At 36.3% G+C, this 23,547-nt stretch overlaps 2 protein-coding genes across 3 annotated transcripts in view; one reads left to right on the forward strand and one right to left on the reverse strand.

Moving 5' to 3' along the window:
* The window catches only part of LOC137236741 (uncharacterized), a 208,403-nt gene that overhangs the window by 163,396 nt on the left and 21,460 nt on the right, over positions 1–23,547 (reverse strand). The gene's annotated exons all lie outside the window — the stretch shown is intronic.
* LOC137237630 (uncharacterized) lies at positions 4,768–7,092 on the forward strand. Its single transcript, XM_067761499.1, has 3 exons — positions 4,768–4,861; positions 4,942–5,122; positions 6,354–7,092. Coding segments are annotated over exons 1-3 (717 nt in total). The 5' UTR covers positions 4,768–4,859; the 3' UTR covers positions 6,888–7,092.

Genomic DNA, 23,547 nt, shown 5'->3' on the forward strand with positions numbered 1-23,547 from the left:
ATAAATGTGTGGATGCGTGAGACCTACGAATTTTTAAGAAGTGAACGGTGTCAGCCGCCTATTAGAAAATATTTAAATTCGCTATATCTTCGTATTATTTGAAGCATGGATCCAATATAAAAGGTGGAGTGAGTAGAAATGTATGTGAAAGTAAAAGATCTGGTAACTCTGCGCCGCCCCTAGTAGCTGGAGCCCTGGCCTGGCGAGCGCAAGACACGAACACAGAACGTGCTCTACCGTTTCTTCCTGCAGCTCGCATTTAAAAATATTTCTGCATAAAATGAGCAACTTTTAATTTTTGGGAAAGGTGGACGTCATAAATATTGTTTCGCATATTCGCAGAAATAACTGCTTAGTACTAGACTTGGTAGTTCTACCAAAAAGCTTGGGCTTAAAATGTAGAGTTGTAGTGTAGTGAATGTGAAAATAAAATTTTTTATTTGTTTGGTTCTGTAATGAACTAGCCGACCTGGCAGACGTTGTTCTGCCCTAAATTTGATCTATCTGCATACATTTTAATGAGCTTTTTCCATCTAACTCTGCCCTACCCCTCTACACCTTTTCCTAATCTTTTTATTCATTCCTCCCTCCGTCTTTTTCGCTTCATCTATCTCCAACTTCATCCCATTCTATCTCTTTCTCAGTCTACTTCTCTCTTTTTTCTTCTCTCAATTTTTTCTCATTCTTCTTCATCTCTTATTGCCAGTCCCAGAGGGTGGTATGTATTTTGTTCCAGTGTAGCATTATACGTCACACACTGTATTGTATCATTATATGCCACACCTACTGTAACATACTTGCGGCTTTATGCGGCAGTTACCCACCGACGTGTGCCGTACGTACGGACATTTGTCGTACGAAACACGTTTGACCGAACCCTCAAGCCCGTAGGAATCAATGTGTGCGTCTGTGTACATGTACATAACATATTTGTGTTTGTATTGTTTACAGATAAGCACTGTTGCCATTGACCAGTTTGTATGCATGCTTATGGAAACATCAACTTTTTCCAATTTAATTTTTGATGTTGTAAAAGTCTGGAATTAATATTACATAAATATCAATAGATTACATATTTATAATCTGCACTTTTACATAATTATTTCGAATTATTTTCACAATATTTCAAACTTTAATTAGGTGTTTTTGCATAAAATTGCAAACGGTCAAAAATTAGCGCACAAAAGTTTACTAGGCAACTCTGTCTAGTGAGAGAGCGATCAGCTGACACGTTCTTACGGAAAAAATCAAAATTGTTTTGATTTCTACGTTCCGGGCTACGTACGTACGGGCGTTGCACGTCGGTGAGTTTTCGTTTACATTGCACACTCATAAGATAGGTCGTGTCAGCTGACACGTTTTTGGTACGTACGTTCGTGAGTAATGCGGCAGTTACCCACCGACGTGTGCCGTACGTAAGGACGGTTGTCGTACGAAGCACGTTTGACCGAACTCTCAAGCCCGTAGGAATCAATGTGTGCGTCTGTGTACATGTACATAACATATTTGTGTGTGTATTGTTTACAGATAAGCACTGTTGCCATTGACCATTTTGTATGTATGCTTATGGAAACATCAACTTTTTCCAATTTAATTTTTGATATTGTAAAAGGCCGGAATACATATTAAATAAGTATAAATAGATTAAATATTTATAATCAGCACTTTTACATAATTATTTCGAATTATTTTCACAATTTTTCAAACTTTAATTAGGTGTTTTTGCATAAACCTGCAAACGGTCAAAAATTAGGGCACAAAAGTTTACTAGGCAACTCTGTCTAGTGAGAGAGCGATCAGCTGACACGTTCTTACGGAAAAAATCAAAATTGTTTTGATTTCTACGTTCCGGGCTACGTACGTACGGGCGTTGCACGTCGTTGAGTTTTCGTTTACATTGCACACTCATAAAATAGGTCGTGTCAGCTGACACGTTTTTGGTACGTACGTTGGTGAGTAACTGCCGCATTACTGTCGCATTACGCATAACAAATTCAAATATATTTTAGTAATAATCATATTACAATTATTGAACTAACCCAGACGGCACGGAATGCCGAATATGAGACACATATCTCAGTTAATAAATTATACATATAAACACACAACCCATTGTAATATACATACAAACATTCAACTAATTGTGGGAAAATACCAAAATATTCAAACTGATCTGCTGACGCTGCAAATTGTACAAAACTACATGTATGGAGTTATGCATACAAAACTACATGTATACAAAGACTGTAGCCAAACGTACATGTATGCATAACCCATTTCCTATGTACTTATTTTTAGTTATTAGTATTAAGATATTTATGAATGTATAGGTTAAGTAAATTAGTATAAAAGACAATAATTTATTCAATAAAAAAGACTTAAGGTCGCACAATCAAACGTGCAACGTCTTTCAATTACGAATATTTCACCAGTCCCATTCCGTGTCTCAGTCCCAGTCCCACTCCGAGTCTCAGTCTCAGTCCTAGTCCTAATCCCAGTCCCAGTCCGTCTCTGGTATACTTCCCGGAAAAAAGCATCGTAAATACTAATATAGGCAAATTTATATACGAAATTTCAGGCAAATCGAATAGGACGTATGTAAATAGGTATGTGGGTATTATTAATTCTTTTCTTTGTTTCGGCTTCGCATGCATATTTATCAGTTTTTCCAGGTTGATTCGACTAAATCGAATATCACAATGAACTTTAGAGCTCTCAGCAATAACTTTCATTTGATATCCATAATACATACACATTCTAGGGGCATCCGGGTCCATGTTTTGGCCTATATATCGAGACCCTAGTCACTCAGCGGTGTAAAACTTACTCTACACTAAAGCACATATCAACAGCTTCAATTTGATATCCATAATGTAAAAACACATCCGTTACCCTGATCCACGTTTTGGCCTATATCTCGAGACCCTAGTCACCCAGGGGTATGAAAATTATCCTGTACTATAGCACTTATCAACAGCATTCATTTGATATCCATATTGTATAAACACATTCTAGGGGGTACCCGGGTCCACATTTTGGGCTATATCTCGAGACCCTAGCCTCCCAGTTGCATGAAAATTATCCTGTACTATAGCACTGTTCAACAGTTTTCATTTGATATCCATATTGTATAAACACATTCTAGGGGTACCCGGGTCCACGTTTTGGGCTATATCTCGAGACCCTAGCCTCCCAGAACTAACCATCATCTCTCCTTCCTGTATCTTTTCTAAAAATTCCATGGCAATCTGTCGAGCCGTTCTCGAGTTATGGAGTGACAATCAAAATGTACACTTATTTTTATATATATAGTAGATCTAGCTGACAATATGTGAAATTGTTCTAGGTGGCGTTGGAAAATCTCTTGTTATTTCTATAGCATAAGAGGTTACTAATTTATAATTTTTTAAGCCAATGTTAAAAAGATTTTTGCATAAAAGAGCAATATTTAATTTTTGGGAGAGGTTGAAGTCATAAATATTTTTTTTTTTTGGTAAATTCGCAGAAAAAACGGCTAAGTACTAGAAATATTAGCTCTACCAAAAAGCGTGTGCTTGATAAATGGAGTTGTACGCTTTATTTTAAACAGAAATTGTTAAAATATCTTTGCCCGTTCATAAGTAATGACCAATGAAAGAAATTATAATTCCAATCTTTATATTCTAAATGTTTGCGAGGTACGACTACTTAAAAAACATAGTATAAGGCTCTCTATGAAACAAGGTAAATATTTTAGTTATCCAAGTAAAAATTGTTTTGCGTGTTCAGCTTTAAAAATCTAATCCCCATAGTGAAACATCACGCACTCACTGTCCTATATTTCAATAACGATTCAACGTATAAAAAAAATTTCAGACAAAAGTTCTAGAGTATTTTTGTCTTCTGTAATATTGAAAAGAAAAGAATTTTTACCGTTGAACAAAATTTTTCACAGAAGAGGACACCTTACAATGTATAGGTTTTGATACAAGTTTGAGGATATCAAAATAAAAGTTTATACAAGTACTAAGCTGGATGTCCCGAATTCTGAGGTGAAACTACTAAAATTACTTTTCTGTATGTAGACTCAAAAAATTTAACTCTAAGTTATTGTTTTCTAATATCCAAAATCGGCAATACTCGATTTGGAGATAATCAGGCCTGTTCTGGATTCCGATTCCGATCAATTTATTCGGAATCGAAATGGATTGGTGTTCTCAATTTCGATTCCGACCAAAAATTATCGTTTTGAAAAGTATTGCCTCTGAGCAGTCGGAATGAAAATTAATTGGCAGATTAAACACAAATGTTGCGATATTTGTCTTTCAAATAATTTTTTTTTAATTCTTCGTTTTATTTGGAAGAGTTATGTGTAGTTTTTTGTTTAAATTTGAGTTAAATATGCATAATAAATCTTTCTTTAAAAACTTCTATCAAGAAATCTATTAGGCAAAGAAATCGATGCTGATCGAAATGAACTCGACCTGTTCTGAATTCCGATCCAGCGCATGCGCAGTATTATTCGAAAAACTCATTATTGCCATGTGTAGAGGAAAAATATTCGAGTGCCATATTCGAAGAACATAAAATCTAAGCACTTTTATTTTTGGTCCTATGTTTGTTATTCTATTGGCATTATATGAGGAATTATAATAATAATTGTTATTATTTATAATTATTATAAAGTAATTGCTAAAATACATCAAAGTAATACAATTTTCGAAAATATTTTCGTCCAATGAATTTGTCACTATAAAAAGTACGACTAATGGCAACCCTCATTCACTTCGATCAGCTGATATCTATTGCATTGTGTATCATACGAAGTGTGATAAAAATAAATATCTTACAAATAATTGGGAAAAACAAGAGATTTTGTAATGTAAGTATTCATTTGGCAGTTTTACTTTGCTTTAATTTGTTCCAAATATGGATATGTATATGTATGTTCATATATTTCAGGGGAAAGAAGCGAAACCCAAAGCAGGAAGAAATCCTCTTATCCTTTATGCAAGGCAACGAAGCCATTGCTAAAGGTTTCACTAAAGGGGACAGAGTGGATGTAGAAGCAAAATGGGGTGAACTAACAAAGTCCCTGAATGCTGTTGGTCCTCCGTGCAAAGATTTGGCTGGTTGGAAAAAGGTAAGGAAGTTTGTTTGGTTATTCTTTACTTTAGCTCCCAACGGCTAAGACTCAGCAAAAAATTTGGGAAAAGGGATGGAAAGACGCGTTTTGACCGTATCAATAATTGGAAGTACATTTTTTTGTTTCTGTGAACATTTATTGGCACCTTTCTGAGTTGGCTGCATTCGGCCACGATTTAAAAAAAAATAACCCTTAACCGATCCATCACCGGCTACGCGATATTCAGTATTACTTTGCAGAACAGCTTTCGGTAGTAGTGCAGTTTACAGTACCCACCCTAAAGTTGGGCCAAAATATCAAGTGAGGTGTCAAAAGACGCGTATTAATCTCGAGAACAATAATCCGAAGGCGGAAAAGAAAAATTTTATCTCTGTAGGGAGATATTTGCAGTTGAAGTTGGCGATTTTAATGTGGTTATTGTTGTGGTTATACCCACAAAAAAAAATTGTGCATCACCGTGGCGGTAGCCACGGTTATACCACACACCCGGACTTGGCATGGCGTAGCCCAGGGTTATTTTTTATAAGCGCGGCCGAAGGCCGCCAACGCAGAAAGGTCTTCTGCGCAAAAATACTATGGATCCCACCCCCGGTTTCGGAGGGACCTGGGGTCTTTTTTCGGTTTTTCGTTAATATCTTTTGAAAGTTAACTTCCGCTTTCGGATTCTTGATGTAGACGTGAATACGCGTCTTCTGATACCTCACTTGGCACTTTTGGCCAAAATTTCGGTGGGTACCGTAAACTGCACTATTACCCAGCTTTCTGCACTTTTCGGAACACTCTAAATGTGTGACTACAACAACCAATAAAAATTACGGAGTGTTGAACTTTGATTACAAATATCTCGACAGAAATAAAAAATCGCCTTCGGATTATTGATAAGGTCAAACCGCGTATTTTTTGTATAAATCCTCCGGCATTTTTGAACGTGTTTTAGCAGTTGCGTACTGTCGCAGAGAATAATCCAAATCTCGATTGCAATTCGCTTATTGTAGTAAAGAATTGTGGAGGTCCACACCAAAAATACACGATTCCAAAAATGTTTAAAATTGACTTTTAAATGCACATCCCTTTCCCTGGCGCCCGCTGCTACTACTATGCTCAGTTCATTCAAAAAAACTTTTTTCAATTTATTTAGAATTATAAATAAGTGAATTGTGCTTTTCTGGTGTGGACCTTCACAGTTACTCTTTGTTTTCTTTTGGTTTTATTTCAACTCTTTTTACAGTCTTGGGTCGATTGGAAGTCCACTATAAAGAAAAAGTTGTCAGATAACCGGCGCGAAGTGAATTCAACTGGTGGTGGACCATATTCCCAGCAGCCTATTTCACCGACTGAAGAAGCGATTGCGGTGCTCTGTAGCCTATATAAATCCGTGAATGGTATGGATGGCGTCAGACGCTATGGACCCTCACAAGCTCCAACTACAAGCAGCAACCGGGAAGTCCCAGGTGACGGCGCTGGAAAGTCTGCTGATGAAAGCAGCGACAGCATTGCAGAGTCAACCACAAATAAAGCTGCTACAATTGAGCCACGAAATACATCGCGTGCACGTCGGCGATCTATTGACACTTTTGAGAAAATGTGCATGGAGCAAAATGCTGCATTTGATCGGATTGCCCGTGCATTCGATGAACTGCTAACATTCAAGAAAAAAGAATTGGAGATTAAAGAGCAGGAGGAAAAGGAGAGAAAAAGACATAACGAAATATTGGAGGAAATAGAGATGCTGAAGTTGGAAACTTTACGAAAATTTTTGTAATTGCAATGCTAAACCAATGCTGTGAATATCGATCTCTATATGTACATTAGGGTGTCCCTTATTTCCCAAGTTGTTTATAAGCAGCACCCGCAAAATTTTGGTTAAGGCCTCATAAATAATTTAAGAACCAGAAAATTTATTAATTCTTATTATTACTATTAATTTTGTAGAAGTCAATGGATTACAGGTATTTTTTTTTTTTAGCAATTTTCGCCTACTTTGGCTTCAGTAAAATTATTTTAATAATTTTTTTATAAATGTATATGTTAGCGAGTGTTAAAAAATTTGTAAATATTAGTTTACAAATTACACAAAAATGGAAATAATTTTTGGAACAACTTTTACGTTTGTAGTACTAATCTTGAGTCTATAAAAAAAAATTTTGTAAAGTTTTTGCAAATTTTGCATAAAGTTTTAACTTTTAATTTACTGTTTGTGTAATATACATATACCCCATTTCATAATCATAAGGTCACTCACGTATACATGTTCCAATTAAATTAATTGCCAGTTAGGAGCCGTTCAAATCTGCGTCCTAAACTTTTTAAATATTCTTTTAAAGAAAAAAATTTCTAAAAATTAAAATAGATTTTCGCAGACTTAGGAGTTATATCCCTAGAATCTAGAATTTGATGGAGTTTCGGTTTTTTGATTTGAAGTATTTCAAAAAAATGTCAACGTTTTTCAAAACTTTTTTCAACTTATTTAAAATTTTTTATTTAAGGCGTATATTTGCAAGGCTCCTAACTTGGAATTAATTTATACAAAAATTAAAATTTAAACGAAATGATAAACAAAATAAGAACATTTTAATATGAGTGACCTTATAATCATGAAATTGGGTATATATTTGCATATATTTGAATAGAAAATTAGGAAACATAATTTTACTGAAGCCAAAGCTGAAGAAAATTGCAGGAAGTTGCCTATACGCAGACTTTGGTTTGGATAGAGATTCGAATCACGAATCAGAAGCATCTTTGAATTGAACGGAGAATCAAATCACAAGCAAAATTTTTCTTTTATTTGAACAAATTATTAAAGACACGAATAAAACGATTGTCAATTTAACACTTTAATTTGACCAGCAGTGTACCTGTAAAAACACATGTATATATTTCAGGGACGTTCTTGTTTCAAGAGGAGCCATTAATAATAATACGTAGTTATTGGAATAAAAGTTATAAATCACCATTATCAATATAATCAATTTATTTTACCAAAACTAATAAATATGAGAATTTTTTTACAGAGTGGTGGAAAATTATGAGGGGGGGGGGGGGGGGTGGGAATATCAGAGGAAAAGGAAGAGGAGTTAGGAATGTCAGAAGCAGAAGACTAAGGAGTGTGTGATGAAAAGTGAGAGGAGGAAGGTGGAGAAAATAGGAAGACAAAACTCAAGACTCTGAGAATGAGGTTTCCGCAAGGAAAGTGCGAGCGACCTCATTCCTCCACCTCTGCTCCATCTATAATGACCTGCTCAATTGGTTCATGCTCCTCTTCGGTTTCAGCATTTCTCTCTGGAATTTCGTGATTTCTATCATCTTCGTTGCTTGGAACGTTACGCTTGCGGCAAATGTTGTGTAGCGCAGAACAAACATTGATAATCTGCGCAACAAACTGTGGATCATAGTGCAGAGTTCCTTGCAAGCAACGAAACCGACTTTTCAATAACCCTATAGTACGCTCAACCATATTACGGGCTGTAGCATGCTTTTTATTGTATACATGTTCCATGGATCCGTGTTGTGGGTTCCTGTATGGTGTCAACATAAAACTTTCCAGGGCATAGCCAGAGTCCGCCAAAATCCAAGAATTTTCGGTACGATTATTGATGTAGAATTGTCTCACGTCACTTTGATTCCAAATGAAAGAATCATGGCACGAACCAGGGTGACTTGCATCTACTGCTATTATTTCCATATTGTAATTGCAAACCTGTAAGACATTTCATGATTTCTAGCCAAATATTGTAATATTTTATAACATACTATCATAACATTAACGCTGAAATATCCCTTTCTATCTTTATTATTTTCACGTGAGTGCCATCTAAACAACCAATGACACCCGGAAAATTAAATTGCCTGTAGAAATATTGCTTGGATCGATCCATCTCCACAGCAGACATATTCAATTGAATATTCTCTTCACAAATACAGTTCTCCAATTCCTGGATTGTATAGTGTAATATCTTCGAAAAACTACTTCTGCCAACGTTTATGTCCTGATCCTTAGCTACATCCAGTTGGTATGATCCAGTAGCTAAAAATCGGAGTGTAGCCGCTAGTTGCGTAGTTGGTGAAATAAGAGGATGTCTTTCTGCCAACTTGTTGCCTATTTGCCGAGGAGTATTTTAAAAATATCCTTGTTCACGCGGTATGACTCCACAAATCTAAAAATTCCCAATTAGTACTTGAGCTTATACACTATCTTGAGAAATTTTGAATGGTACATTGGATAACTAGAGTTATTCTCGAGTCGACGAAAACGTTACAGAATTATACTAGTGATCGGCATGGGGATATCAAATTCAATTCCCGGTATAATTATATTAGAAAAGTAGATTAAAATTCAGTCTGATACTAGCCCTTAAATTATAATTTCGGAACGCCATACCTCTATCAACTTTAAGAAAAGTGACTGCAGTGGCTTCACCGAATTTACGGATAACGTCTTTGCTAATCTACCCAATTTATGTTGCGCAATAAAATTAACCAAAATGGCTAGGCGGCGAGACGCCTTCAATTTTGTCGCCGCACTTAGTGGGCAGAAACTGCAAGGAAGCTGCAGGTCTGCCAAAAAACTGCACTCACTACTGGGTGTTATCTTATGACTCTGCTTTTATGTAATCCTTTAACGTTAACGATAAGACCACAAATATAGCTATCCAATATTCCTCTGTAGGGTGTAGATACTACCTCCATCCAGCAATTTTATTTAAGTATACATACTTGCAGTCCAGGTGCCTAAAGATATTCACACGGGATCTTAGCTCCCGATTTTTACGATTCGCACGCACAATAGCACGTCTTCTTGCGTCTGCGCATCCAAAAACCATAGCTGCAGGCATTTTTTAATTAAAATAAAATTTTATGATATTTAAACCAAAACACATAAACAAAAACAGCTGATTAAACTGGTTATCGAGTCGGAATGAAAACGATTCGAAATCGACTTCGAATCAGTTTTTTACAATCGGAATTGAGAACACCAAATAGAAAACGAGTCGAAATCAATGTCGTTTTACTTTTCATTCCGAGTCGGAATTCAGAACACGCCTGATTATTTATAAATGATGGACCCAATTGGAAAATTTTATTTGATTTATAAGAAACATTCTAATAAGAGTGTAACAGATATGATCGAGTGAAAGAAATACGTATCTATAGCTACTTAGTGAAAGGATCTCAATCTTGTATAATTCCTCCGGAGATCCAAGTGAGTCAGACCGAAATACATTCGCTTCTTTCTGAAAAAAGCTGGGCATTCAAGCATTGGCGTAGTGAGGTTTTCTTGCGCCCGGTTAAAATATTATTTTGACAAATATTTTTTGAAGTTTTCCAAGTCTACATTGTTGTGGATTAAAATCGAAACTTGGTCAAAATTAAATATTCGGATATGTATTTCCTTAATATATCATGTCATGTGTTTAATCTAAGATGGAACTTTTTTGCGGCTGGAAAACTCTTAACTGGCATTTTTTTAAAGAAGCCTAACTCCATCTATCACAAAATATCAAAGTTGATTAAGTTGAAAATTTACTTTAGTAATCAATCTCAAATAGATACCAATCAGCCAATAATATTAAATTTTTTGCAGCTAATTATATTTAACTATATTTAAAAGTGAGTATCTGATAGAGATTGTTAAATAAAGCAAATTATTATAGCGTGCTCCGCCTACCACACCGAAGATCCTTGGTTGACGCCCCGGGCAAAGCAGCATCAAAATTTCAGAACTAGGTTTTTCAATTAGAAGAAAATTTTTCTAAGAGGGGTCGCTCCTCGGCAGTGTTTGGCAAGCACTACAAGTGTATTTCTGCCATGACAAGCTCTCAGTAGAAACTCATCTGGCATAAACTAAGTGGGATAGATGTAGGCTTCTATATATCAAAATGATTTGGGCGAAAAAAGAAATTCATTTAGCCATGTCCGTCCGTCTGTCCGTAAATACGATAACTTGAGTAAATTTTGACGTATCTTAATGAAATTTGGTATGTAAGCTCATGGGCACTCATCTCATATCGCTATTTAAAATGAACGAAATCGGACTATAACCACGCCCACCTTTTCGATATCGAAAATTTCGAAAAACCGAAAAAGTGCGATAATTCATTACCAAAGACGGATAAAGCGATGAAACTTGATAGGTGGGTTGATCTTATGACGCAGAATAGAAAATTAGTAAAATTTTGGAAAATTGGCATGGCACCCCCCCCCCCCCCCCCCCACTTCTAAAAGAAGGTAATTTAAAAGTTTTGCAAGCTGTAATTTGGCAGTCGTTAAAGACATCATGATGAAACTTGGCAGGAACGTTACTCCTATTACTATATGTGTTCTTAATAAAAATTACAGTATATAAGTAAGTTATGTCAACATTCAACACCAGTATTGATATGGTGTAGAAATATACAAAAATAAAAGAAAATTTCAAAATGACCGTCGACCGTCTGTCCTTCCGCTCGGCCGTTAACACGATACCTTGATCAAAAATCAATATATCTTTACTAAACTTAGTTCACGTATTTATCTGAACTCACTTTATCTTAGTATTAAAAATGAAATCCGACTATGACCACAACCACTTTTCGATATCCAAAATTTCGAAAAATGAAAAAAATGCCATAATTCTACACCAAGTACGAAGAAAGGGATGAGACATGGTGATTGGATTGGTTTTTTGACGCAAAATATATTTTTAGAAAAAAACTTTGTAAAATGGGTGTGACACCTACCAGTAGAAGAAAATGAAAAAGTTCTGCGGGGCGAAATCAAAATCCCTTGGAATCATGGCAGGAATACTCTTCGTGGTATTACATATATAAATAAACTAGAAACCCGGCACACGTTGTTCTGCCCTAAATTTGGCCTATCTGCATACATTTTAATAAGCTTTCTCCGTCTGACTTTGCCCTCCCCCCTCTTCACTTTTTCTTAATCCTTAATTCACTCCTCCCTCCGTCTTTTTCACTTCATCTGTCCCCATCTTGGTCTCATTCTATCCCTTTCTCAATCTCCCTTCTTTCTTTTCTCTTCTCTCAATTTCTTCTCATTCTTCTGCATCCCTTATTGCCTGTCCCAGAGGGTGGTATGTATTTTAATATATTACTCTGTACGAAATCCTCATCAACAGCTTTCATTTGATATCCATATTGTATAAACACTGTCTACGCATTCACGGGCCCATGTTTTGGCCTATATCTCGAGACCCTAGTCATCCAGGGGTATGGAAATTCCCTCTACTAAAGCACTCATCAACAGCTTCCATTTGTTATCCATATACTATAAACACATTCTAGGGGTACTCGGGTCCACGTTTCGGCCTATATCTCGAGACCCTGTACGTCGATCGCAACCAACCCTATGTATTACCCACCACGTGAGGTTTACGCAACTTGTGTGAAAGTTTGAACAAAATCGACCGACGCATCTCTTCAAACACCGGCGACCAATTAACACACATTTTAGCCTTTCTTTTTATATATATATATAGATTTTTATTTTTCACACTTCACTATAATATTAAAACTAAATGCAGATTTTCGTTGCTTTTGAAATTCGACTTAAAAATTTCACATGGAACAACTAAAGACTCTCCTGAATTAAAAAAAATGTCATAAAATAAAAAATGTAAGGCACGATAACCTCCGAAGAAATCGAAGGCCGAGCTTCTCTTCCAATTTGCGTCGTGCTCCTCTTGATTTTCCCTACAAATTGGCAGGACGGGATCGCGGGCCCCTCAGAAACCTCAGGCCTGGGGCTAACCCCCCCCCCCCCCCACCTTCTCGGCGGGCCTGGTGATGTGCTATACTTGATATCATTCGCTATAATATTTTTTATTATAAGAACGTTGTTTAATTAAACAGCAACCAATTACACGGAAGTATATCCGCACCACCTGAAAATGCGAGTGCCGGTGCGTATACGTAACATTTTATTATTACGGATAAACAAATAAAAAAATTTGCAATAATATAATATTGCGACTATAAACTAAGATATACCCTATCCTATATTTCAAGTTAGACCGAACTACACATGGGGTGCAAAACAAATTCAAAATCGGTTCAGTACTTTAGGAGTCCATCATGAACAAACATAGTGACACGTGATTTTTATATATTAAGATCATCGGTACCCGACAGATGATGTTCTGCGTCACCCTGGTTCACATTTTGGTCGATATCTCGAAAACCCCTTCACATATACAACTAAGGGCCCCTCCCTTTTAAAACCTTCATTAATACCTTTAATTTGATACTCATAGACTCAAGATGGGTATTCTGACTGGACACTGCCTCCTGGCGTCACATACATACCTTTAAGTTAAGTTTGGGCAGTGGTAGCAGAAGTAAGAAATGCTGGTTGGCGGAAGGAACGTTTTGTGTTCGTGCCCTGCACTTGCCAGGCTAAAACTCCAGCTATTTGGGGTGATACAGGCGTCGTATCTAGAAGCAACAAGTGGCATTGGTCCTAGAAAGCTTCTATTATTTTACAAGAGGACGGAGGTATTTTATAACTTAGGTCCTGGTTTTTGATAGGGGTTTTCAGTTTGGTCGCTAAACAAATTTCTGGTAACACTATGGACTCATTCAGTATATTTGAGGTCCTCATCTCGCAATTATTTGAAGAAGGTTTCCAAAATTTATATATGAGTGAGAGTTAGAGTGGGAGTAAGAGTGGTAGTGCGAGGTGGAGTGAGAGCGGGAGTTGCAGTAGGAGAGGGAGTTGCAGTAGGAGAGGGAGTGGAAGTGGTAGTGAGTGTTAGATTGGTAGCGAAATGGAAATAAATGGAATAAGGGATGGAAAAGATCATAAAGGAAAATGGAGCATAAAAGAGACTAGAACTGTAAAGAGAGAGAAGAAGGCAGGACAAAGTCTGCCGGGTTCACTAGTACTTTATAATTTTTTCAATATAATAAAATAAAACATCGGTGAAGACATTGTATGTTCAAATAGGAGATTTAGTAAATGGTAAGAGTTAAAGCTCTAATAATTTTTTGAATATTCAGTATCAGAAATTTGGCATTTATATCTTTTTTTAAAGAAAACGTTTGTGATGTAGCAAATTTTGGGGTGATATGTCTTTGTGAGAAACTGGAATAGCAATTATATAATTCGATTTGATGTTTTAAAATGTTAATCATTCCAGAAAATATCAATTTACACTGTATTATCTAACACTCAGTTCATAATATGGACATTTCTCAACCAAAGAACTCATTTTTCCCAGCATACAATTTCATTATTAAGGAAAATCATTTAAAATTTGCCACTTTTCACAAACACTTCAAAAACTTTAAAGGCGGTTCTCTCGAAAATAGATAAAAGAAGCACGATGCAAATTAGAAGAGATGCTCGGCCTAAATCTCCTTGGAGGTAAATTGCGCCAAGTACCTACTTACATTTTTTTAATATTTTTATTATGAAAACTTTCTTAATCTAAAAAAAAATCTTTCTTTATCTAAAAATTAAGCATGCCAACTGTTCTACGCGAATCAATCAAATTTTAGATGCCGATTTCTTAAGCAACCTTTATGGTTTATCTGTCCCATAAAAGCATTTGAATGTAAAAAAATTGTGTTTATAGGGCAGATAAATTTTCAAGTTCACGTGGGAAAACCCTAAAATTTAAAATTTAATTGAAAATGTGTTAGACCAAGAGTAGGACGGTGGTAAGAAGAGTTTCCATTACCAGTGCCGGAATCCGAAGACTTCCTCATTAGCTCCATGAGCGTAAAAGTACACAAGTATTTGCATCACTACACATAATATAAACAATGAATCAATCAACATATTTTTATTAGCGAAACCGTAAACAATTGAAAATAATAAAATTAGGATAAACATTATGAGGAATTTATTCATTACAATAGATTTAAACAATATACGGCTCTAAAAATTTTAATACTGCTGCAGGAACCGTAACTAAGATTTATTTAGCCCATGCAATTATTCCATGACGTGAGCCATATTTTTAACCTTTGGAATTCTTTAGTTACTATTAACAAGTTCATTCAATGCATTCATTCGAACATTTCAAACTCTTGACAATTATATTTTATATTATACCTATAAAATCATTACAGAAAATTTGCAGAAAAAACTACTTTCTGCTAAAATAAAAGTATATAAATACAAGATATGAGAATTACATTCGCAATTTTTATACTTGACCCAATATCAAACGAGGTAACTATTTAAGTTATCCAAGAAAAAGTTGTTTTAGGTGGCCCGCCTTAAAAAATGTTGGACCTATGGCGATATTATTCGGAAGCCGCTTTGTATAATAAAACATTTTTTATTTTATCTACTAGCTTATCACCCGCTACTTTGTATGCGTAGAACTTTGAAATAAAGAATCCTTACTTTCATTTTTGAGCTGCCTAAAACTACTTATATATTCAACACTGCAAACTATAAAAAAAATTCGAATCTAGCTACCGGTGGGCAAGTGCATACGATCACGGAAAACTTTTCACATGTATTTTAAATAGAATCTTTGCTTGGAAGTATATTTATGTCTGCTATAAAACCACAACTTATAAAAACTTATTCTATGACAATATTTCGAAGCTATGTCCATTTAAGACATTGCGTACACTTTCGTACACTGTTTCGGGTTCATGCTTTGGGTTTAAAGACCCTAGAAAGTTACACTCCATTTTATGCAGTGGTTTTTAGTGATGCGAGCACAAACATACAAACAGAGAGACAAATGTTTTAAAAAGTGCTGATTTGGGCTCATGGGGTTCAATGGGGACATCTTTTATCAATTTTTCTGACATGTCTTCAATGAATAGTTATCAGCCTCTCAGAATTTCATTATATTTATAGATTAATGATCTATTTTTGTACTTGGTCTCATTCTTCCCAATTTATCTTAAAATATCATCAGTCCTCATCGGTACCGAATTTTGACGAAAAACATGGTTGCCACACCATATTTTATTTTGGGACAAAAATTCAGCAAAAAATGGGATTATATCTCAAACAAAACGATCAAATTTTGTTTTATTTTATGGACATACAAACTGGAGATACACGCCGCCGCCGCCGATTTTTGTCGTTTTTAGCACGCCGCCGCCGAATGTCAAAAATTTCGGCGCGGCGGTGGTGGCGTTGGGCGCGTTACTATATTTGCTACCCCTTTACTGCCAGTTATAAGAAACGAAATTTAACTCTTTCTAACTGTTCAGCAGTTATTTAAAAAAGACGCTTTCGATGTCAGCTTATCACGGACTTTGCATCACCCAATTCACCAAGTTATTAAAACAAAACACTAAAAGAAAAGTTATATAATAAATTTATATGCTCACTTTGCATATTCTCTTCACAAAATTAATAATGAACAATGAATTCGAATAAAATGACCGAAGTCGAACATGTTTTCAAATTGTCTTCAAGTTGTTAAAAAAAAAGAAAAAATTAAACAAAAAATTTGCCGATTTTTTAAACAATTTTATATTGCGATTGGCTGAAAGAATAAGCGAAATCAGTGATGCAAAATCCTTTAGGTTCTAGGGGCATAAACACTCGTTTGAAATGTCACGCCGCCGCCGCCGGTATATAATAGAGCCTACACCGCTGCCGCCGATAAAGTGATCAGCGTAAGCCTCTAATACAAACTACTGATACTAGAATACGGACCAATCGTCTGGAATCTGCGATACCAAGTTCATGCAGATAGACTAGAGTCAATACAGAAGGAATCTTTACTTTTCTCTTTAAGAATTTTCATTGGGACTCTGCGTGTAATCTTCCATTTTATACTAGTCGGTTAAAGCTTATCAATCTTCCAACTCTCGCAAGTCGTAGCGAAATGCTAGGTGTATTATTTATGGCTAAACTACTGTATGGACTGATTTCTAGCCCCTTTCTTTTGAACGAAGTAAACTTCAATGTCCCATCACGAGCGTCAAGACATTACAAACCTCTTCTTTTTAGGCAGCGCAGAAATAATTTGGAATTAAATGAACCTTTTCGGTGTTTGTCATTCGAATTCAATTGATATAACGGATTCACTTTTTACTATAAATAAAACTATCCTGCCCTATCTTAACTCGAAACGAAATAAAAAATAAAAATAGAAAATCTTCATATACTAAATGTGTTCACTTATTTAACAATTTAGTATATATTTGTATAATTCACAACTGTTATGCATAATACTCAGCTGATGATTGTTATTCTGTAGGTGATCAGTTTTAGACCTCGACGCTTAAAAAACCTCCACCTATCAACAACTCTGCAAAAACAAAATCCGTGCGTCATTCGGATCCGCCCCTCGTGTCGGTTGGGCGGGATTTAGAGGGTATTAATCCTTTCGGTTTACTATTATTATTACTATTATCACAGTGGGTGGAGTACGCATGGTGACTCTTTCCTGCATAGCTTAACACCAATAATCCAGGAATTTCTTGAACTTATGGATCTGCTTTGGGTTATGTGAAAAAAAAAAAATCCAAACAAATTATAACATTTTCAGCATTTTATCAAACTCCCACAAACTCTCAATATCTATCGGCATGCCTGCAGGCATATGTATCTTGAACATTAATTAGTGAATGTAAGTGCACTTAATATAAAAAAATACTGTCATTCTTCAATTGGTAACAGAACGAAATACCTAGCCAGCAAAACAATACTTTTTCTGTGAAGTCGGTTGTGTCATCAAGAGTTAAGAAACATTTTTCTTGGTAATGCCGTGCCGAAACTCTTGTAATTAATTTTTGGTCCAAAGGGACCAAAGCGGTAACCGTGGTGCCAAATGGTTAACAATTTGATAATCCTAAATGGTGGGCAAGGTTAGGTTGGTTGAACTGGGTGGTCCATGAGGACCTCATATAGACTGTATGGGCTCATAGCAGTAGTCGCCAAGGATCAATATTATAAATTAAATCCGTTCTCTTGCCAATTACTGGAAGTTGTCTATGGCATATACCACCTGTTATTTCTAGATCTGACAGCCGTATCTCTCCTAATAGCTGAAGTCTTATACTGGCTACCGCAGGCCATGAGCACAAAACGTGATGGATCGTTTCCTCCTACAACCCAGACTTCCTAAATCTGCTGTCACTGACCAAACCTAAAATAAAGACATGTGGCTTCTGAAAGCAGTATTCAGTCAGAATTCCCGTCATGAGTCTACAGTCTTCTCTTGTTAATGACAGAAGTAGCTTTGTTAGTCTAAGGTTGTAAAACCTACACATGATATTCAATACTTTTCAGCCACCCGTTTGAGTCCACGCCTTTCCCGCTTGGTCGATCATATGCACATCTCGCCTTCCCGGGGACAAAATCTTTTGGGTGGTGAGTTTATCATGGAATGACCTAAAGGTATATGAATTTGAGTATATATACATACAAATTCATACAAACAATTTATTTTTTCACGGGCGCATTCCATTCGAAAATGTTTTCCTTTCTTGTAGTCTTTTTTTTCTAATCGATTATTTGAAACGTTTTATTACCCTAAATTTCTTTGAAAATTATATACATACATATACATATACACATCGTCGCTTGGTGCGCAATACCGCGTATTCGCAAAACGCAATACCGCGTATATACCAAAATTTCCAAAATCGATTTTTTCGTTACCCCGAATAGGACTCATCGCCGTTAATGTATTTACGTTAAAATTACGCCGTTTTTATCAACAAAACCCCAAATAAAAATCAAAAGCAATACCGCGTATAAAATTAAAAATTTGGGCACAATACCGCCTATATTTTAGTTCTGACTATTACACAAAGATGTAGGCCTTATTTTAGTAACTTTGTAAATATACACTTTGATTTTTATACTCTATAAATTAAAGCATGCTTTTTTAGGAAAATATTAAACATTGTCTTCTTGAACAATAATTGAAAAAAAAATTACTTTTAAATTTTAAAATTAAATTTTTAAAAATAAATGGTGAAATACATTTAATTACAGCTGATGGCCAAGCTCTTAAGTTATGCCCTAAAGTAAATGACAGTTCCTCATACTTTTAGACTAAGCTCGCTGTACATAACTCTACCATTTACAATTTATCTACAAAACAAGTTTTATGTTATTGTTTCGGCCAATCTGAAATCATCCACTTTTACACCATTTTATGTTGATTACATATCTTCATTGCTTCGGGATGATCCAAAAACAGTTGTTGTATATACAGAAGGATGTACCTATCAGAATAGAAATGTTGCCCTTGCTAACGCTCTTCTAAACTTGTCTACAGAGGACAAAGTTGAATTTTGTCATAAATATTTAGAGAAAGGTCATACTCAGATGGAAGTACATTCTGTTCACTCGGTGATTGAGAAAATAGAAAAATAAGAAAGTATACCTTCCAAGCCAATATGCTCTTGCAACAGAGGAATCGCGAGTAAAACCATTCCCATATGAAACAAGATTGGTAGACCATACCTTTTTTAAAGATTATAGCAACAAACAATTCCATACATACAGCTCTATACGACCTGGTATAGCAGGGATTCAAGAGGTTGTGTAGCGCAATATATAGCTTCTCCAACCTAATTGTCAACCTCACCTTCGAGCGGCGTATCCCGTTTCACTAACAGACGATGCTCTGGCGACCCCAAGCTCCTCATGGAACTTGGGGGTGGGGAGGGAGTGATGGCCTGAAGGTTTAATGTGGCCATATAAATCGTTCCCGAGATGGTCGGGCCAGCACCTTAATGGTGCTGTGTTACCGGAGCGTATCGGATCTGTATCCGACAAAGGACCATCACATCGATAACACTCCCCAAAGCCTTCGGGGAGTAACCTAATCGCTACAACAACAACAACAACAACCTGGTATAGCAAGAGGATAACATGTCGTTAATAATTTGCGTATATTAAAATACTTGCCTAACGGAACAATCCAATTCAAACTAAATTTTAACGATGATTACAAGATACTAAACAGGCGATCTAAAAAGAATTTAGGAAAATATATATCCTCTGAACTCTACAATCACGTTTGAAAATAACCAAAACTAAATTTGAACATTTACAACAACTTAAGAAAGTCATACCACCTGATTGCCACAACTTCTACGATAACTTACCTTTTGACGATAAATAAGCCATAATCGCTTAGTTGCTTAGTTATTTTAACACTAATTTAACTTTATTTAAAAAAAGAATGTATATTTACTTTGCTAATAATAAATAAAATAACTTTTATGGAACCTATTTTCTTTGATATAAAGCAATGCAATACCGCGTATTTTTCAAAAAGTTATTTTTTCGCAGTTTGAGTGTTTTTTTTTTTTTTGTATATTATTATATGTACATGGTGAGGCAATCCGAAATGAAATAAAATGTTAGATCAGTTCAAGATTGGAGCAACGGTTTGGCTAAAAATCAGTTCTTTCTTCCTCCTACGCAATTTGGCTTCTATCAAATACGCGGTATTGCTTTTAGCAAATACGCGGTATTGCGCGCCAAGCGACGATATGTATATGCAAATATGCTTACGTATTTGTAATGTTCAATTAAGCACACACTTCAAATGTTTTTAAGGAACCAAACAATTGGCTTTCATACCCGAACGCAAATCAAAGTCAAAACTGTAATGTTTTATGAATGAACAGAATAATATACTCAGAAAAGACACACATCTTTAATTCTATTTTTGAATAACTTAAGGCCAAATTAAACTTCCTTAACCCTAACGCCATAGTCGTAACCATACCCATATCCATAACCATCTCCAATGTGATCGATTAATGGTGCCTTAACCTAAAAATCGTGAAAATTTTATAAAAATGAACAAAACACAAAAAATTACAAACATATTCCACAAAAAATAAGTCTATTAGTCATAACGTATCCAAAACAATGAATAAAATCTACAAAAAGTTATTAAATTCACCAACTCAAATATGTTTAGGTTATGGATATGGCGAGAAACCAAAAACCAACTGGTTGGTTATGGCGTTAGCGTTATGGTATAGCACCATTAATCGATTACATTGATTTCCATAAGGTAGGTTCGATCAGCTGTTTTATCTGGTTATGGCTTTATGGTTATAAGTCACCATTAATTGGCCTATTAATTTGCAACAGTTGTTCACTTTATCTTACTATGAGTGCATAGTCAAACTAGAAAAACCGTTATTTAGATGACTGACAGCAACTTTTTCATAATGAATTGTTTCGACGTGACTGAACTGTCGGACGGCATACTTATTTGCCAATAGCAGTTCTCAGTAATATCAAAGGTCAATTGCAACAAACTTCTAATTAAAACACTTTAAAAAATATTATCTTGTGTAAATCTAATTAAAAATATACGAATGGGAAAATCGTTTTTTAAAAAGTAACTGGAATTGGCCCTAAAAACGGATAGTATTTGCGAATAGGGCAAAGTTATTTTATGAAAGAAATAATTGATAGCGGTTTCCCGTTAGATCGAATCACCTGCTCGTAACACTATGTAAACATTTGCGGAAATAGTTCAATAACTGATACTTTGGCTGAAAGAGAATGGTAAGTAAACACAGAAGAAACTTGCGAAATAAACTTTTCGGCAATTGGATGTTTGAAATATTTAAAAAAATAGATTAAAATGCCGTGAAATATTGAAGTTTACTTGCGAGAACATTGAAGCAGCTACGTAGTGAGGTAGCATGAAAAGAACGCCTTCCGAATATTCCAAAATAATAAATTAAAATAATATAGGGTTAATCCCGTAAAATGAAAGATGCGGGAGAGGTTGAAAAGGACGTCGTGATGAAGGTGTTGGTGGGGACAAACAGTCCAATGGTGACGCCTGTCTAACAGTTAAACCTCCAACACAAAGTAAAGTGGCGTGGAGCAAACACCTCCTATCAGGAGGATTTTTTTGACGTGACGCTGATCCAGGAGCCATGGTTCTCATCAAAAAGAAAGGTTTCAGCGCGCGCAGATTTGGCATTTATTACAAGCAATCGAAAGGAAGAGTGCGAGCTACAGTCACGGTAAGGAAACAGTTGCACTCATATATGTTTGCCAATATTCTACCCTGAAGTCACTCGCAGTGGTGGCCGTCGGGCAGAAGAATATGCAGACAATTACCCTGGAATCCTTATATGTGACCCAAGCTGCGAAGGTACCATCGCGGGAGTGCAAGAGACTTCTAGATGAAGAGGAAGGGCGAAAAAGGTGATCAACTTCACGTGAGCAGAAGAATATGCAGACAATTATTCTGGAATCCTTCTATGTGGCCCAAGCTGCGGAGGTACCACATGGAGAGTGCAAGAGACTTCTGGACGAAGAGGATGGGCGCAAAAGGTGGTCATCTTCACGTGAAAATGCGTGGGAAAGAGGTGATACCAATGGCAGAGGTTAGTTTCTGCTTTGTTATATCCTGCAAAGCCTACATATGCTGGTACAACATCAATCTTGATATTACATTGAGCTCTGAACGTGATATATTAAGATATGATTGGATATTCCTTGATAGGCCATCCTTCTCTGACCATACGTATATCAGCTTCAGCATCACCCTAAATAGGGTAGAGAAGCGAAGAACCTTTAGAAATCCTAGACTGGAGCAAATTACAGGAATATTTCGAAATAAAACTGGGACAGCCCAAAGAAATTGCCACTATAGAAGAACTGGAGAAATCCAATAACATCCTACCGAAGACGCTTATGACTGCGTACAACAGAGCTTGTCCCCAAAGAAGATTTAGAGGAGAAACAAGCCGCCATGTTGGAACAAGGAACTGAGTTTTCTTAGACATAAGGTAAAAGAAAACCACAAAATCGGTGCACAGGGGCATGCTGCAGAGCGTGAATTTTCACCTCTGCTGTGCACGCTGGTCATCAACCAACTGCTTTGACGGTTCGATGCGGGACCTGTCAAACATACTGCGCGCGTAGATGACATTTCAGAATCCCCAGCGGTTTAGGGGGCTTAAAATATACCCGCGGTAGGTATGTCTGGCGTAAGAGGCGACTAAAATACCAAATTGATTCAAGGGGTTGTGTAGCGCAACCCTCTCAAGCCTCTCCAACCCAATTGTCAACCTCTCCTATCCGTGGCGAATCCTGTTTCATTAACAGCCGAGGCTCTGGCCACCCCGAACTCCTGATGGATCTAGGGGGTAAGAGGGCTTTATGGCCTAGAAGGTTTCATGTGGTCATACCAAATTCTTCCTGAGATGGTCGGGCTAGTACCTGTATGGTGCTTGTTACCAGAACGTACCGGACCTGCAATGCTACAACAACAACAACAACAAAAACAACATGACATTACAACTTTCATAAGCGGAAAGAGCCCTCCAAAAATTGTTGAATTTATGGATCGGGCGCTTCGGGATATACATATGAACATGCCTGGAAATCTAATTTCGGGTTGAGCATTAACGCGGAGAAGACGGATATGGTCTTGTTTACTAGGAGGTACATATAAGGTCCCGGATTTTTTGGCCTAAGCTAGGAGGTGCAACCCT

The sequence above is a fragment of the Eurosta solidaginis genome, chromosome 1, assembly GCF_040869045.1.
Source record: "Eurosta solidaginis isolate ZX-2024a chromosome 1, ASM4086904v1, whole genome shotgun sequence".
In the NCBI taxonomy this organism is placed as follows: domain Eukaryota; kingdom Metazoa; phylum Arthropoda; class Insecta; order Diptera; family Tephritidae; genus Eurosta; species Eurosta solidaginis.

Bases quoted from the DNA above. Each gene is read 5' to 3' on its own strand.
- LOC137237630 (XM_067761499.1), top strand. The intron at 5,123-6,353 runs GTAAGGAAGTTT...CTCTTTTTACAG, and splicing joins ATTTGGCTGGTTGGAAAAAG to TCTTGGGTCGATTGGAAGTC.